Raw genomic sequence first — 17,185 nt, 5'->3', positions numbered from 1 at the left:
CTAAGAGTCTGTCTCCACAATAAGGTTCCTTATATTGTTGGTCTTGCACCATTTAATCCCCATCAGCATGGTCTTTGCCTCGGCAACATTATTAGAGCATTTTCCAAAGTACGCCGAGAAGGCCATTATGAAGTTTCCATTATGGTCTCTCACAACACCTCCTCCTCCTGGTGCAGGTTTCAGCCAACTCACTGTTTTGATACTTAGGCATTGTTGCAATCTTTCTATCAAACACGTTACTTATTCAGTCATTATAATGAAAGTTGACTGAAGGGAAGGTAGTATGTAATAACATGTTCATTAGATAACAAGTATTCTGGATGACTTGCCCCGCATAATACTTTGTACCTTCAAACTTATAAGAACACCTTGCCTTCCATATATGCCAACAAATAACAATGGGGATGCATTGCAAAATCATTTCTTCTACTTTATTCTTTGGTTTGGTTAGCCACCATCTCATAATCATAGCCCTCATTGTTCCCTGTTGGATAGTGATGCCACAAGAATTGCTAAAAAAGGACCACACTTCTCCTGCTATCTGACTTGTGGAGAATAAATGATCAATTGACTCACAAGAAGCTTGGGAACAACAAGTGCACTTAGAAGTGCCTTGTATTTTAAACTTTTTAATGACAATCTCATCTGTTGGTGGTCTTTTTTCAAAGAGTTTAAATGGTAACTTTGGATGCCATGTTTTGATACCTGTGAAAGTGTGATTTTTGGTAGTTCTGAGTGCATTCCAGGTTGAGTTGCATGAGAACTTCCCTGATTGCTCAAGTGTCCAAACTGGCCTGTCATCATCCATAGGATGTATTTTGATTTTTCTGATAATTCTCACCAAACGATGAGGAATTATAGCTTGCAATCTTGTTACATCCCACTTCTTACTCCTGATGAATTGTTGAACTTTGGTTCCTTTAGGAGTAGGGTAGTTAACCCCTAGATTTGCCAAAGCTCCTTGACCTGTCCAGTTGTCCCACCAAAAGGACAAATTACCTTTACCTATTTTCCAGAGAATGTATTTTTCAGTTTCTTCCTTGATCTCCATGTGTCTCTTCCAGATTTGAGGAAGACCAGGTCTTAGCTTATATGAGACTCGATGACCCCTCTTACAATATTTGGCCTCAATGAATGTCCTGAAAAGGTTATTACTTGTCCTGAATGTTCACCATGCCTTAGCTGCAAAGGATAGTGATATATCATGCAAACTTCTGAATCCAAAAGCATAAGTCTTTCCATGATTTCCAATGGTACTTGTTGCTAATATTGTCTAACCCCCAGTAGAATATGGCAATGATTTTTTCTACCTGGTTCAAGACTGTTTTAGGAGGGCTAACAACATATAATAGGTAAAGGGGGAGTGAGTGCAAAACATCTTTAATCAGCACCGCCTTGCCACCATAGTGTAAAAGGTGGCCTTATTTTTAGGCTTTTTATTTGTGAGCCTTGTTGGCACATTTGGAGCCTTTTATTTAAGGCCTTGTTGGCCAAATAAATGGCCTTGTATTTTGAGAGGATGTGGCCAATTGTTGGTCAAGCATTTCTTTCTTCTCTTCCTATATAATGAGGACTCTCTACTCATTTGGAAATACACCAACAAGACTTGAGTCTTCATTTCTTGTTTCTTCCTTTCTTCCTTTATTAAGAGTGTTTTGTATGAGAGTTAAGTGTTGGGAAGCACTTGTGTAAACCCTTTCTTTGGAGTGATCATGTGAGGTTATTCTCTTAGGGTATTTGGGATTAATTAGAGTGTTTACTCTAATTTTGTACTCTTTTTTGTACTCTTATTGTTATAGTAAATTGCTCCTCTCCGCTTGTGGACGTAGGTCATTTTGACCGAACCACGTTAAATTTGTGTCTTCTTTATTTACTTTAATTGTCGTTGTTATCAACTTCCATTGTCTTTGTTATTGCCATTATACCGTTGTTTGGCTATATTCCGCACTACCCGGGTTCCCGATCCTAACACATAGGATAAGAGTTTTCCTTGCCACCCTTGGATCCTATTAGATACTTTAACCACCATCTCATTAAAATATACTATCTTCTTTCTTCCCAAGTATATTGGGCATCCCAAATACTGAAAAGGGAATTTCGATGCCCTGAAACCAGTGATAGATTATACTTCTTGTAGTTTCTCAGGAGTTGTATCCGGGGTCATCACGATGAAAGACTTAGCCTTGTTTACCAGTTGCCCAGATACTACCTCATACCTCTTTAACTTGTCCATCATATTTTGTAATGATTGTTGATCACGAGATGAGAACAATATAGTGTCATCAGCATAACAAAGATGTGTAACTATAGGTCCATTTCTATCAACTGAATATGGGATAAATGCTGCTTCAGTGAGTTGATCCATTAATCTGGAAAATAATTTTGCCCCAATTACAAATAGTGAAGGTGAAAGTGGGTCGCCCTGCCTCAAACCTCTTGAAGAATTGAAGAAACCGTGTCTCTTCCCATTTATAATGATGGAGTACCAGACATTTGAAATCAATCTCTATACTTTGTCCACCCAAACTTCTGAGAAACCCATCTGCCTCATGACTTGGCATATATAGTTCCAATCCACTCTGTCGTAAGCTTTGGTCATATCCAATTTCATCACTACATTTCCTTCAGTGTTTGGCCTTCTGATGTTATGCACCAGTTCCTGAGCTAACATAACATTCTCTGTAATGGACCTGCCTCTAATGAATCCTATCTGGTTAGGAGAAACCAACTTATGCATGATTGTGGAAAGCCTTCTGGTCATTAGCTTTGAGATAATCTTACATGAAAAATTACTCAAACTGATTGGCCTGAACTGGTTGAATTCCAGTGGGTTGGGCACTTTAGGAATCAAAGCAAGACATGTATGAGTGAATGCCTAGGGAAGTTCGGTACCTGCAAAAAAAGGCAAGTATCATTAGTTGTAAATCCCCAGCAATGATATCCCAGCAAGTTTGGTAGAACTTTGCTGTGATACCATCTGGGCCAGGAGCACTGGATGCGCTCAGAGAAAAGACCACTTCTTTTACTTCCTCCAAGCTAGGAGTTATGGTTAAGTTCCTATTATCTTTATCAGTGACTAATTTAGGTATACAATTTAGCATTGAAATATCCCTTGGATATAGTTTCACTTCTAAACTGTTTTTGGAAAACTGTAACAGCCACTTCTGTAAGTTGTTGTTCTCCTTCCACCCAAGTACCATCTTCTTTCTTCATTCTACTGAGTTGCATTCTTTTTCTCTTTCCTTTTATAACAGAATGATAGAATTTTGAATTGGTTTCCCCTTCAACAAACCATTTCAAGCCGGCTTTCTGCCTCAAGAACTTTTCCTCCACCTTGTTGTGCCTGATAAGTTCAGCATTGGCCTTGTTCAGGGCTATTCTTTGAGTGTCCTTATTGTCTGCAATCATCTTTTCCTCTAACACCCTCACTTGCTCCTCCATCTGTTTGGTCTTCTAAAAAATATTACCCACTACATTCCTGGACCACCAAGATAGTTTCTTACAAGTATTATTTAATTTCAGATGGAATTTCCATATAGGATTCCCTGTCACCTCCTCCTGCCAGGCTTCTGATACAATATCCAGGAAAGAAGACTCATCCACCCATAGATCTAAGAACCTGAAATAACTAGGAGTTTCTACCTCCTGTATTTTTGCACTCACAAAAAGAGGTGAGTGATCAGATCCAGTTCTGATAAGGTGAGTGACACAAGTGCTATTAAATAGCTGCAACCATTTTTGATTAGTCAACACTCTATCCAACCTCTTCCACACCCTCTTACTAGATTCCCATCCATTGCACCAAGTATATACAGAACCATAATATCCTGCATCTACTAGATCTGTGTCAATTATACAATTGAGAAAATCCATGCTCTTTAACATTCTATGTACATTACAACCCCCCCCCCCCCCAGGTTTTCATCAGGAGAGAAGATACAGTTAAAATCTCCCCCTACTATCCAAGGGACATCATGGTGGGCTGCTATGTTTCTGATGTTATCCCAAAGATCGACCCTAAGAAGAGGGTCACATTTAGCATAAATAGCAGTCACTAACAAGTCATTACCATCCAATTTCAGAGAACAAGTGACTTGTTGCTCTGTATCCTCAATAACTTTACAATCCAATCAATCTTCACAAATTATCCAGATTTTGTTATTACAGTTGGAATAACCAAACCCACACCCCAATCTTGTCTTATACCTTCTCATTGTCTTAGGCTTACAGAAAGGTTCCATCAGAGCGATAAAAGGAATCTGATGAGTAATCTTCATCTGCAAAAGTCTTTCAAAGGCACCTTGACTTTTGGTACCTCTAATGTTCCAAAAAATGGACTTAATCATAAAAAAAACTTTTGGTTTAGGGGTCCTTTTGGCCTGTGACATATTCACAGCATGTTGAACATTTGATCTTCCTCCTTTACATCCCCTACCACCTCTGCTAGCTCTACCTACTCTACTAGAGTTGGCTCCTCTTGGTGATAAGTGGCCCTTTTCAATCACCTCCCCAAAGGCTTTATCAACTTCATTGTTTGGATCAGCTGTAGAAGGAAAAACTTCAATCAACTTCTTTGCAGTTTCATCATCCGAGCTAGATTCCTCTTCTACACTCTCTGACTCATCTGTTTCACTCTCATCTTCTCCATATTCTTGATCAAAACTTTCGTGATCCCCTTCTTCTGATTCATTTGCACTTCCAATATCATCTTCCTTATCTATCCTTGTGCTTCCATTCAAGACTTGAAGAGCAGTTGAAGATAAAGGTTGTGGGATAATGTGATTCCTTGTTTGTTCAGTGGATTCAGGTATTCTGGATACCTGATTTTCGTGTTGTGAGTCTTCATTGTCCTGGGCACAGTCATGGAATAGCTCCTGATGTTGAGCCCCTCCACGTGTTCTTGTGTGGTTATCCTGCTCATTGTTGTATTTTGGGTTTTGTTGCTTTTGATTGCCTGCATTATCTTTTTGTCCTCCTTTGTTGTCTTTGATTTTATTTTCCTTTTGATGCATTTGATCTTGGTTGTTCTCTGCATTCTCCTGAGTATGTTGCTTGGTCTGGTTCTCCTTTTGTGTACCCACCTTCTTTTTTGTTTTGTTTTGTTGATGTTCCACACTGTCATCCACCATTTTTCCTTTTTCTGGAACCTCCGGAGCCCTTGTCAAGTGATGTTGATGATCTGGTTCTTGAATTACAATGACTTTGTTATGCTTGTGTATCTGAGGATTATCCATCTGATTCTTATTTCTTCTTCTCTCTTTCTTCTTTGGTTGTTCCCATTGGTTACTATCTTTTGAATTACTTTGCTCTCCTACTTCCTTTTGTACGTTATTACTTTTGTCTTGTACCATTTCCTCTGATTGTGTCCCCCCTCCTTTGTTCGTATTTTTGCCATTCAGTTTCTTGTCATTCCTTTCTTTTTTCATTCTACATTGATCCTCCATGTGGCCGTGAAGCAAGCAACATTTACAGTAGCTTGGAACCCCATCATACTCAATGTCTAGCCACATCCCATCTTCCGACTCTTCTAATCTATTAAATCCCAACCAAATCTGATCTTGTTTGGGCTTTAATAGATCAATCTCTACCTTAAGCTTAGCTACATTCCCTTTAGTTTTGGAGTACGTAGCTTGATCAGGAGCAATAGCTTGACATCACATCCCATCTGAAAAGATGCCAAGGAAGTTGGTGAATTAATATCCATACAGGCACAATGGAAGTTTCTATCTCAGGTTTAAAATCTGCTGTCCACTTTATGATTTTCATGGGCTTTCCTCCTAGCGATAGGAAAGGTTTGTTATAGATGTGGTTATAATCGGTCTCATTAGAGAAATCTACTAATCTCATCTATGTAAATATTACTATAAATAGACTACTCACTGCAGTACAAGCTCTATTACTCATTGAGCCATTCACAAAAACAATCTCATGATAAAGCGTTGAATAAACTAATGTTAATGTACTTTAAGATTAATTAAGATGATTGCCATTTATTACATTGCTGAAACTAACTAATGTTGGCAAATTATTAATTGGACAAGTAAACTGTTTGAATACTTTGAGCTCAATGAATAGTATTATACAAGCAGAGAAATGAAAGCTACCAAACACATTCTTAACTAGCTTTCACTACAATGGGACTTCTAACATTGTGCTTGCCATCAGACCATATTAACTGGCCAAACACATAATCTTTTGGAGCTTTATTTCCTTTAACTTTCAGAGTGAGCTTGAAAGATTTCTCCTCTCCAATCTTGTTGAATTCCAAAGTGTTTGGCTCAACAACAACAGAAATTCCAGCTGGGGAGCGAATACGAGCTCTGTAAGTGCCCGGTGATCCTACATTCTTCAAAGTTCTAGTCACGACGACTGAGCCATTGAGCTTGGGCACTGTGATTGAGGGTAAATTCAAATTGATGAAACTAATAGGCTCGGGACATTTGAAGTACCCTTGTGAGAAGATATTGATTTGAGTTTTATTGTAGCCTTGGGCACAGAGAAAGCTCATATAGTCATCGATCGTTAAGTCATAAACCAAGCCAGGGTCCATGGCGCGGTTTGGCCATATGTTTCCCGCTCCATATGCAAATGGTGTTACCTTAAGGTCAGTTGAATTAGTCATTGGCTTGAAAGTATTATCTCGCGTTCTTGCTGCAGAAGAATAAGAGTATCAAGGCATCAAAATCATATAAAAGTTTCCATATAACTCATTTAGTTCTTATTCTAGAAATCTAATATGATCAAGAATTTAAGAAAAGTTGCATTGAAAGGGCTGTGTAATCCTACCGGAGGTCATAATGGCAGATTTGATGGCTGCAGCACTCCAAGTTGGATGGAGCGCTTTCAAAAGGCCAACGACACCAGCTACATGAGGACATGACATTGAAGTGCCTGTCATTGTGTTAAATTTAACCCGGCGATCATCAAAACCTATTTGTGTAGGCGGTTGTACTCCAGTATAAGCAGCTATTATGCTCACTCCTGGGGCAGTGATATCAGGCTGGAAAGATAGTATCATATTCATATGAATACTCATTGAAATGAAATTATTTTCCTTAATAAACTTGAAACTAACATTGTTGAAATGGTTAAAAGAAAACCTTGAGAATCTCTGGAGTAACCCTATTTGGTCCAATGGATGAAAATGCAGCCACAATTGGAGCAGGTTTTGTTCCCAATTCAGTTGTTGGCCGAGTAATGTAAGCCGTAGGTGTCCTGTTCACACCACAATGATGTTTAACATGAAAAAGGAAAAAACAGAAAAAGAAGGCGATATAAAGGATTCAGCAGGTTAAGTCAATGTGCATACTGAATTTTGTTGTGCCATGAAAATTTAATTCAACAATCATGTTTGGCATAACGCCCGATTCTTAGACTGTTATACCTTGTTGAATTAAGATAAGCCAAGACTTCAAGTCCATCGGAGTAACTGATAAGCGTTGCAGGGCAGAAGTAAGGTTCAGCATACATTTCATTTCCAAAGAATTCACTGTTGAGTATAACGATACCAACTGCACCTACTAAAGTCGCTTGCGTGCATTTGTCAAGCCCTGGACTACCCCCTCTATGGCAAACCAAAATAGCCCCCTTGGTCTTCTTAGGGTCCAAAGTCCCACCTAGGCAAAAATTACTGCAGAAGCACCTATATGTTAGCACTAAAAATTGCCAGCAAATACATAATATGTATAATCCATATATAATATGTGTATAACCGTGTATAATTAACGTATAATATATATACCAGCTAGAAAAACTAAAAAGTGAATCTGACCGGGCTATTTGTGTAAAGATCCCTTTGTATTAAGCAGTAGGGAAGACAGTAATACTCACGCAGCTTGGGCTGTTGCATTGGCAAGTTTAGCAGATGCACCTGTAATAATTGGGAAGGACTTGCCGTGGGGCACTGCTTCAGTTGCAAGGCTTACTCCCTATAAAACAAAAGAACCTGAATACTGTTAAATTACGGCCCAAGCCTCACTATGAGAACTGACGCTATCTAACTCTCTATGAAAAGCTCCGGCCCTGGTTCATTAAAGCTCGCATCCAGAGATTATTGTTTTGCAGACATTAAGAATAGAGGACAAGAGAAACCTACTCTGTAGCGCTTATTGTTTCCTAGAATGACATAACTAGCAAACACGCGATCAATGGTGCTTGCCCCGACAGTGATGAGCCAAGGTGCAGTGTTGGCTATTGTACCAGGATAAGCACCAGAATTACCACCCGAGGTTACCACAACAATGCCATGCTTAACAGCATGAAACGAACCGATAGCAATACTGTCATTGACATATGGTACAGGTAATCCTCCCATTGATACCGAAAGCACATCAACACCATCATGAATTGCCATATCAAAGGCGGCCAAGACATCTGCATCAGTGCACGAGTCGCTTGGAATAATAGGAGGCCAACAAGCCTTGTAAGCTGCTACTCGTGCTCGTGGTGATCCCCCTTTTGCTGTGCCATTGCCATACCCAAAAATATTAGCTCCCTGCACAAAATTACCACCGGCTGTGGACAATGTGTGCGATCCATGCCCTAAAGTGTCTCGTGGTGTGTAGAAGCTGGAGTTGACAAGAGCTCCTGCTGCAGCAGCGAATCCGTTGATGAAATATCTTGCTCCGATCAACTTCCTTCATTATTAACAAAAACTCCAAAAGTCAAAAGTTATTTTGATCTTAACACTTAAACTAGCATAAAGCTTTATAAATCATGCTTCATGTCTCTTTCCAATTTATATGGCTAACTTTTCTGTTTGTGTCGTTCCAAAATGTTTGGCGTCGTATCATTTTTGATTGAACGAAGGGAGAATACTTAAGGAAATTTGATTGAACAAGTTGCTATTTGCCTTCTCTGCCTATATGTGAACAGCATAGCTAGTGAAGACAACTTTGATATGATAATCTACAGAGCAGATAGAGGTAAAAGTTTGTTGTTCAAAGCCAAACTATTAAGCATTGAAATACTGGCAAATAGGCGGGTTGGGCTGAATTTGGGCGGATCAAAATGAGTTAGGTCAATAAATGGGTCATTGCCTAACTCAGCCCAAAGTGTACTTGGGCTAAGATGGGCCGAGTCAAGATAGGCTAAATAATGGGTCATAGCCCAACCCGTCCAACTTGACGCATATTTTAAAACTGTGTTCATCTTGCATAAACAAAGCTTTTTACCTTTTATACACCTATATATAACAGGTAAATAAATACTATTAATATTTTGAGAATCAAAATATATTTTCTTAAATAACAAATTAGTATTTAAAATGTGTAAGTTGAAAAATATTTTGCGGGTGGGGTGGGGGTAGGGGTAAGGGTTGAGTGGGTGGGTGGTGCAGAAAATTGAAAATACAAAAAAAGTAAAAATAAAAATAGGTGAAAATAGTAGGGATAGGGGGTTGGGGTGTGTGGGTGGTGCAGAAAAACTAAAACAAAGAAAATTGAAAATACAAAAAAAATGGAGGGGGGGGAGGGGAGGGGGATCGGGGGTGGTGCAGAAAAACAATTTCAAACTATTTTGTGCTATCAAACAGCGGAAAATGAGACATACCAAACACACCCTAAAACTTAAATACCTTGATTCTCATTTATAAACATAGATACAAAAACTAATGATGTGACAACTAAGTAAATTTCTAGATAAGTTGGGTTGAGATCCCTTTGTTTTGGGGTGAGTTTCATGGGTTGTATGTGGGCCACTTAATGGGTCAGAATGAGCTATAAAAAATAATAGGTTAACTTGGGCTCAGCCCAAATAAACCCATGAGCTAAATTGACGGGTTGGATGGGTTTGGGCTCAAATTGCCACCCCTAGTTAAAGAACAAGCACTAGATATCAATATCATCTTCTAAAGCTTCATAAATAAGTAAATAAATAAAAATGGCAGCCTGATGCACGAAGCATTTCGCATTCACATAGGGTCCGGAGAAGGCCCACACCCAAAACGATGATGTAGGTAACCTACTTGATGCAAGTATTAGTGGCTGATTCAACGGCTCGAACCGTAACTTATAGGTCATACGAAAACAACTTTATTGTTGCTCCAAAGCGCCCCTTCTAACTTCTAAAACATCAGGAACAAGGAAAACAATATTTTCCAATTGGAGATTCCTTTTCCAAATTTTAAGGTACAATTTTGAGTTCCCATTTGATCCAACAAAGTGCACAATGCGTAGAGAACTACCATAATAACAACAACTATGAATACGCCTTAATCTCAAGTAAATAAGGTCGGACTACATGAATTTTCAAAAGAAATACCATAATAACAACAATTATTAATACGCCTCAATCTCAAAAACAAGTTAGGATGAACTAAATGAATTTTCACTATTCATATCCCATTTAAGCCCGTCTCAATTCAATATTATAATGTGCCACTTGAGGGAGATTTTTTAAAAGAGCAAACTATCCTATGATGACAGAGCAGTGCAGATAAATGGAAAAAAAATGAAAAATGGGAAAGAGAAGAAGGAAATAGAGATAGAGTACCTATTGCATCGAAAACTAGCGTCTGTACCATGTTGGCAAGTTCCTTTCCACCTTGATGGAATTGGTCCCATTCCTTCATCACTAAAGCTTTCTGATTCAGGCCAAACTCCTGCTCCAACCCCATCACATTAAAAAGGTGAGCATTGGGGTATCAATTAAATTAAGAAGAAACGATAAAGATAATAAACTCTTGATCCATTCAAGGGTATGACGTAGCTGTCAATGAAATGCGATAAAGACCATGTGACTATATGAGTCGAGAGTTCAAATCCTACATTAGAATTTAGACGATTTCTCTTATCTGCATAAACCTTGATAAAATAGAGTTTCTAGGATTCAGATGATTTTCTCTTATTTAGCTAAGCCTTAATAAATAGAGTTATTCATTGCGGTATATAAATGACAGATACAAGTGGTATAGTTAATGTGTGATAAGTCGACCATCATTATTATAAGAAAACAATAATAATGAACTCTTGTTGTTGTTGAGCTATGCATAATTGTTGCACGAGTTTCTTCACAAGATTCAAATTTTGAGTGATGGAAGCAATCATTAATCTTCACCTCTTTTTGGTCTAAATTAATAATCTGGTCCTCAAATATGTGAAATTGGATTGGATTGGATTGGCCAAGGTAGGGAGGATAGTCAGATCTTGATACATAAAATACTTTTTTGTGTCGACTGGTACATAAAATAATCAAATTATATTTATATATATATATATATATATATATATATATATATATATATATATATATAATAAAAGATTTATTTGTTCTCTAGACGTACACTCTAACACTAGCTAGCTCACACCAAGGTGAAGGTGATTATCAAACATTAAAATCAGTGTAATAAGAAATTCCGGATCTTACATCAATAAAGTCAATGATCCACGTGCATTTGTGCCAACTTCATATCCAATAGACAAATTGCAAAAATAATTATATTGTGAATCAAAGAAGTCTAAAGATGAGTAAGAAAGAATTAGAAAGAAGTTAAAAAAGTTTTTTTCTTAAATTATAATAAAAAGAGTTTGGCTTTTATGTACTAAATATGAGTACTGGGTAACTATTTATAGTAAATCCAATATGGAAAACCAACATTAGGTGAAAAAGGACGTCCAAGGGCAGCCCGGTACACGAAGTATTCCGTGTTCATGAAGAGTTTGGGGAAATGTCGCACCCCAAAGAGGTATGATATAGACAGACTACCCTAATGAAAATATCAGTGGCTGATTCCACGGCCAGTAACCTACAATTTTATCATTGCTCCAAGGCTCCCTTCTAAAAAGACATTAAAATTGGATCATATTGACAGAAAATAAGCTGACGTGTGAGGTCAATATAGAGAGTGAGAGTAGAAACAACACATACCAGAATCAATGTTGCCAATAATGATATCTTCTCCAAATTTAGCCTTTTTCCATAAAGAGCTTTCGTGGATTTTTCCGTCATGTTCCAACCCCAAGAAATTCCATGATCTGGTTGTGTGTAGTTCTTTACCCCTGTTCAAGAATACTGATACTACCCCGGGATGCTCTGCAAAAAAAGTTCATATAGACACAATTAGAAGCGAATTTAAGGCGACTTTTGTCAATTGAATTTAATTATTGTTATTTTTCTGCTCGAGTTATATACATATTTGTGAGAAAATTATAATGTAAACATATAGTAATAAGTAGCGAACTCAGGAATATCGCTAAGTTTGTTCATGAATATTTGTTTAACCGCTATTCACAATATTATTTTTTGACAAAAGGTGTTCATGAACTAATTAACCACCCTTCTGCCTACATAATTCACCGACTCTATTTCCTGAATTCGCCTTTGAACAGTGAAAATGTGAATTGAAGCAAAAGAGGGGAAAAAATGGGTAGTAGTTGCAAAACTCAAACCATTTGAGAATTCAGAATGCTTACTGGATAATGCTGCAGCTTCTTCATCCTCAAGCATGGCAGCAAAGCCATTGATGTGTCTAGTATAAGAGTAAAAAATTGCATCCTTGGCCTTCTCAATACTGTTCAGATTTTAAACATGTTAGAAAAAAAGACTAAAATATTTAGGATTTCAAATAATCAAAAAAAAAAAAGAAGCTAAAGTTTGACAATATTCAGTTACCTTCCTAAGTGTGATCCAAGAAACTCATGATGGGAATCAGTAACTCTATCAAAATCAATGGATGATGCTTCTTTTCCATGTGAATGTGCACCCATATACACCACGTATGACTATATAAAACGCAAATTATTTTCATTACTAAAATTTTTGAAACTTTTCGACGAAAAATATGATTTTCTAAAATTATGTTAAGATTTTTGTTTGAGCTATAATATGCTGCAAATAGTAACGATATATTCACAATTTATAAAGAGAAATGAAAGGTACGTATGTTTACCTTTTTTATGGCAAATGTGGGTGTAAACAATAGAGCAAAAAAACATGAAAGAAGACATATTGTTATTTTCATATTTTCTGCAATTTTCTCTTCTTCTTCTTTTTCCTTTTCAGTTCTTCTTCCCTCAAAAGTATTTAGGGAGTTTACTTCCAATACGATTCACAGTTCTAATATACTTAAAGAGAGCTCTTATTGGTTGAATCACTGACTTTAGAATGAATTTAAAAAAAACAAATTATAGATCTTATTTTATTTGGAAGAGTCATTGACTTTAGAAAGAATTTTTAAAAAGATTGTAAATATTATTATTACTTGTGGCCTATGAATCCATTTATTGCATGTTGTATGCATCCAATTCTTTTGACTTAATTTAAAGCCAGATCATATAATAGAAGGGAAGACTTTTAAAGCATTTACCAAAATTCTATGTGTAGTTTCATGAATATTGTTCAGACATTTTGAATTTACTTTCTGAATATATTAAATTATTAGTATATAGATAGAATAAATTGCCTTTCATTGGTTACGGGACCTTAAGAAGGAATTACCATATAATTATATTTTTATAGCACTTGCTTATGTACTGTTTCAATCTCCAAATGCAGTGCCTATAAAAATAGTGTTAAATAAGGTGTATTAGTAATGCAGAGTGTATAAAAATAATGATGAATTAGGTGTATTAGTAATGCATGGGTTAGTAACAAAAACATTAGGTATGCAGAGATTATTTCTTATCTACAGTTTGATATGGTTTATTAAAAATTAAAATGCATTGCATAATTTTTAAGAAAATTAGTTATTTATAAAAATGCCCTCCATAAAGAGCTTTAAGGGACTTTAAGGACAATTTTATCTTTAACTATGCTAATGCAAGCACTAATAGCCTTGATATTGCTAATAACAAATCTCCCGTTCGGTATATAATAGTTATACATATGATAATAACAAATATGTTGTATAACTAATAGTTGCATTAGTAATACATATATTTGTTAAAAATATATACCAAATAAGAAATTAGTAATACCAAAAACTAATACATAAATTATTGTGTAATGCATCCTACCAAAAGAACCCAAGTAATTCGGAATATTATATTTCATCCACGTGCTTCGCGGTACTTAAAAATCGTTTGGGATTGGAGAGAAACATAATTTTCCGTTAAACACGATGACGGAAAGAAATATTTAAAAAAGAAAAGAAGACAGCAACTAGCTTTATCCATGTGAATCGCAATATTTAAAAATGATTTGTGATCGTAGCTTTAATCTAACCATTGCAAAGTGCATTTAAATTAGATCCTTTCCTTGTTTTTATCTTCTTCTTCTTTTTTTTTGTACTTTTCCTTCTCACTATTCACAGCCACACTCTCATTAAAAATAAGGAAAAATAAATTGTGTTCAAACTATTTTTCTAAGACATTATATTCTAATTAAAAACTGAAATTATATAACTAAATATATTACTAATTCGATATAAGATTTCGAGGGGAAGGCATAAATAAGAATACAAAGGCTACATTAACAAATTTGATTCCTCCGTCCAATTATTTTTATGTGATGCAGATCAATAGTATTTTCACTAAGGAGATTTAAAATATAAAAAATAAATACACAAGGGATTCAATATCTACTATACTACATAAAAAATAATTTTTATATTGTATATACAATTTAATTTTTCGACAAAGGGATTCAGCTGAATCCCTTTCCGCCACCCTAGTTCCGACCATAGATGCAATGTTAGCTTACATTTTGTAGCAAATGGTAGAAGAAGAAATATTAAAGTTGAGGTCGACATAATATCTCATAGAGTAATCGTATCAAAATTAAGATTTTTGAATAGTTAATAAGCTTACTCATAACAAATGAATAGTTTAATAAACTTTAAAATTTTGAAAACAATAAGATTATATAGAAATAAAACCTGACAAAAATATTATAAATATATCAAAAAAGATTTTTCTGAAAAGTCAAAAACCAAATGACAAAGATTTTGTGAAATCTACTAATATGTTAATGGTTAAAACAGTTGGGGTTAAACACAAACATCATGGCTTATATTGCTCATCATCACTTAAATATTGTTGTTTATCCTAAAAAATAGATAACAAATGAATTTATATGTGATTTTAATGATATGCAGATTAATTCAATACAAATGATAAAAAATGTTAGATTGAACAGATAAAGGACATAATAAATTGTCAAACCAATTAAAGGGAATGATCCCGGACTCAGTAACAGTTTAATGTAATGTCTGCCTTCGATCCCGGGCTCACAATAATGAAGAACTGATGAACAAAAGTAAGAACTTTATCGAGCCAAAAATCACTTCAGGAATAGGGACTCCAACAAGCGGATCGAGCAAGAGGAACCTCAGTATGTCATTAACATAATCATTTGGGGAGTTGGCATCCCCCAAGGGACGATGTTAAAGTGCACTAAGATATCCATTACAAGGGAAAAACAAACTTGAGATTATGTACCAGAGGGAACCATATCTTTCAACGTCGAGGACGCTGAAGGCATCGTGCAACCACATAATGATGCGCTGGTAATATCTGTACTCATAAATAAATCTCAAGTTAAGTGTGTGTTAATTAATCCAGGTAACTCAGCCAATATCATCAGATCGAGGGTCGTGGAACAGCTGGGTCTACAAGACCAAATAGTGCATGTAGTCCGAGTGTTAAATGGATTTAACATGGCATGCAAGACAATTAAGAGGAGATAACCCTGTTGGTGAACACCACCAGAACCGTTCAGGAAACAAAGTTCTACGTGATCGAATGAGATATGAGATACAATGCTTTATTCGGAATGCCATGGATTTGCAACATGAGGGCAGTACCCTCGACACTGCATTAGGTGTTGAAATTCCCCACACCGGGAGGGATCAAGACTGTTTACGGAGAACAGCCGGCCGCAAAAAAAATATTTGCGGTCGATGAGGTGATCCTTATATCCGCGCTCTCGACACCAAAGGACTCGAGTTAAGTTACGAGGAAAGAAACTAAATAGAAATCACCAACACCGGCCCCGACCGAACCTGAGAAGCAGGAGACAAGAGAGCATGATGATTACGGAGTTCCTAGGTCGTTCATACCTCCTGGCGATTCTGATGCCACCAAGTCAACGGTTGAGGAGCTGGAGCAAGTCATATTGGTCGAGCACTTGCCCAATCGGAAGGTATACCTGGGCACGGGGCTAACTTCTGAGCTTAGGAAAAAACTCATTGAATTCCTTATAGCTAACATAGATTGTTTCGCTTGGTCCCATCTTGATATGACACAGATCCCGCCAGAAATAACTACTCACAAGCTGAGCTTGGATACGAAGTTCCACCCGATTAAACAGAAGAGGAGGCCTCAGTCCGAAGTCAAGCATGCATTCATCAAAGACGAGGTATCCAAACTCCATAAAATAGGTTTCATTCGGGAAGTTAAGTACCCAGATGTGTTAGCAAACATAATAGTAGTGCCTAAAAAGGGAAATAAATTAATAATATATGTAGACTACAAAGACTTTAACAAGGCATGCCCTAAGGACTCTTTTCCTTTGCCTAACATCGATTTCATGATCGATGCGATGACCGACCACGAGATACTCAGCTTTCTCGACGCCTATTTCTGGTACAACCAGATCGGGATGGACCCGGGCGACCAAGAAATGACTTACTTCATCACTAAATACGACACCTATTGTTATAACGTAATGCCATTCAAACTAAAGAATGCTCGTGCCACTTACCAACGCCTAGTAAATCGTATGTTCGAAGAGAAAGTAGGAAAATCAATGGAGGTTTACATTGACGACATGTTAGTTAAGTCCCTGCAAGTAGAGGACCATTTGGAACATTTGCAAGAAACCTTCAACATACTGAAGAAATACAATATGAAGCTGAACCCGGAGAAATGCGCATTTGGGGTCGGATTTGGGAAATTCCTCGGATTCATGGTGTCCAAACGGGGGATCGAGATCAATCCTGACAAGATTAAAGCTATATAGGACATCACCGTGGTGGACAATGTCAAGACTGTTCAAAGGCTAACCGGGCACATAGCCGCCCTGGGTCGGTACATTTCAAGGTCCTCCGAAAAGAGCCATCGGTTCTTCTCGTTATTGAAGAAGAAGAATAACTTCTCGTGGACCCCGGAGTGCCATCAAGCTTTGGGAAAACACAAACGATACCTTTCGAGTCTACATTTGCTTCATACTCCGAAGGTAGACGAGTAGTTGTACCTGCACTTAGCGGTATCCGAGATAACGGTAAGTGGAGTCTTAGTACGGGAAGAAG

At 37.0% G+C, this 17,185-nt stretch overlaps 2 protein-coding genes across 2 annotated transcripts; both read right to left on the bottom strand.

The window, feature by feature from the left end:
* Positions 1 to 2,365, bottom strand: LOC138893672 (uncharacterized). The gene is made up of 3 exons (XM_070178323.1): positions 2,217 to 2,365; positions 349 to 1,160; positions 1 to 224 (listed from the first exon to the last, which is right to left on the bottom strand). Exons 1-3 carry the CDS (start codon positions 2,363 to 2,365, stop codon positions 1 to 3), a joined length of 1,185 nt encoding a protein of 394 aa, XP_070034424.1.
* A 3,561-nt stretch (positions 2,366 to 5,926) lies between these two features.
* Positions 5,927 to 13,041, bottom strand: LOC104088653 (subtilisin-like protease SBT5.3). Its single transcript, XM_018768293.3, has 11 exons — positions 12,887 to 13,041; positions 12,610 to 12,719; positions 12,411 to 12,508; positions 11,866 to 12,030; positions 10,492 to 10,600; positions 8,096 to 8,636; positions 7,831 to 7,928; positions 7,385 to 7,630; positions 7,101 to 7,215; positions 6,787 to 7,000; positions 5,927 to 6,651 (listed from the first exon to the last, which is right to left on the bottom strand). Exons 1-11 carry the CDS (start codon positions 12,956 to 12,958, stop codon positions 6,116 to 6,118), a joined length of 2,304 nt encoding a protein of 767 aa, XP_018623809.1. The 5' UTR covers positions 12,959 to 13,041; the 3' UTR covers positions 5,927 to 6,115.
* Between the last annotated feature and the right edge of the window lie 4,144 nt (positions 13,042 to 17,185).

The sequence above is a fragment of the Nicotiana tomentosiformis genome, chromosome 6 (assembly GCF_000390325.3).
Source record: "Nicotiana tomentosiformis chromosome 6, ASM39032v3, whole genome shotgun sequence".
NCBI classification, from domain to species: Eukaryota; Viridiplantae; Streptophyta; class Magnoliopsida; order Solanales; family Solanaceae; genus Nicotiana; species Nicotiana tomentosiformis.
This window is presented reverse-complemented; position numbering and strand designations above follow the sequence as displayed.

What these genes read in the sequence shown, in the direction of transcription:
- LOC138893672 (XM_070178323.1), bottom strand. Translation starts at nt 2,365, where the DNA reads ATGGATCAACTCACTGAAGCAGCATTTATCCCATATTCAGTTGATAGA. An exon ending in ATGATGGACAAGTTAAAGAG is followed by an intron (nt 1,161 to 2,216) that starts GTATGAGGTAGT and finishes GTGAACATTCAG; the next exon opens with GACAAGTAATAACCTTTTCA. An exon ending in GTGTTCTTATAAGTTTGAAG is followed by an intron (nt 225 to 348) that starts GTACAAAGTATT and finishes CGTGTTTGATAG; the next exon opens with AAAGATTGCAACAATGCCTA.
- LOC104088653 (XM_018768293.3), bottom strand. Translation starts at nt 12,958, where the DNA reads ATGAAAATAACAATATGTCTTCTTTCATGTTTTTTTGCTCTATTGTTT. An exon ending in GAAACAATAAGCGCTACAGA is followed by an intron (nt 7,929 to 8,095) that starts GTAGGTTTCTCT and finishes TTTGTTTTATAG; the next exon opens with GGAGTAAGCCTTGCAACTGA. An exon ending in TTACTCCAGAGATTCTCAAG is followed by an intron (nt 7,001 to 7,100) that starts GTTTTCTTTTAA and finishes CTATCTTTCCAG; the next exon opens with CCTGATATCACTGCCCCAGG.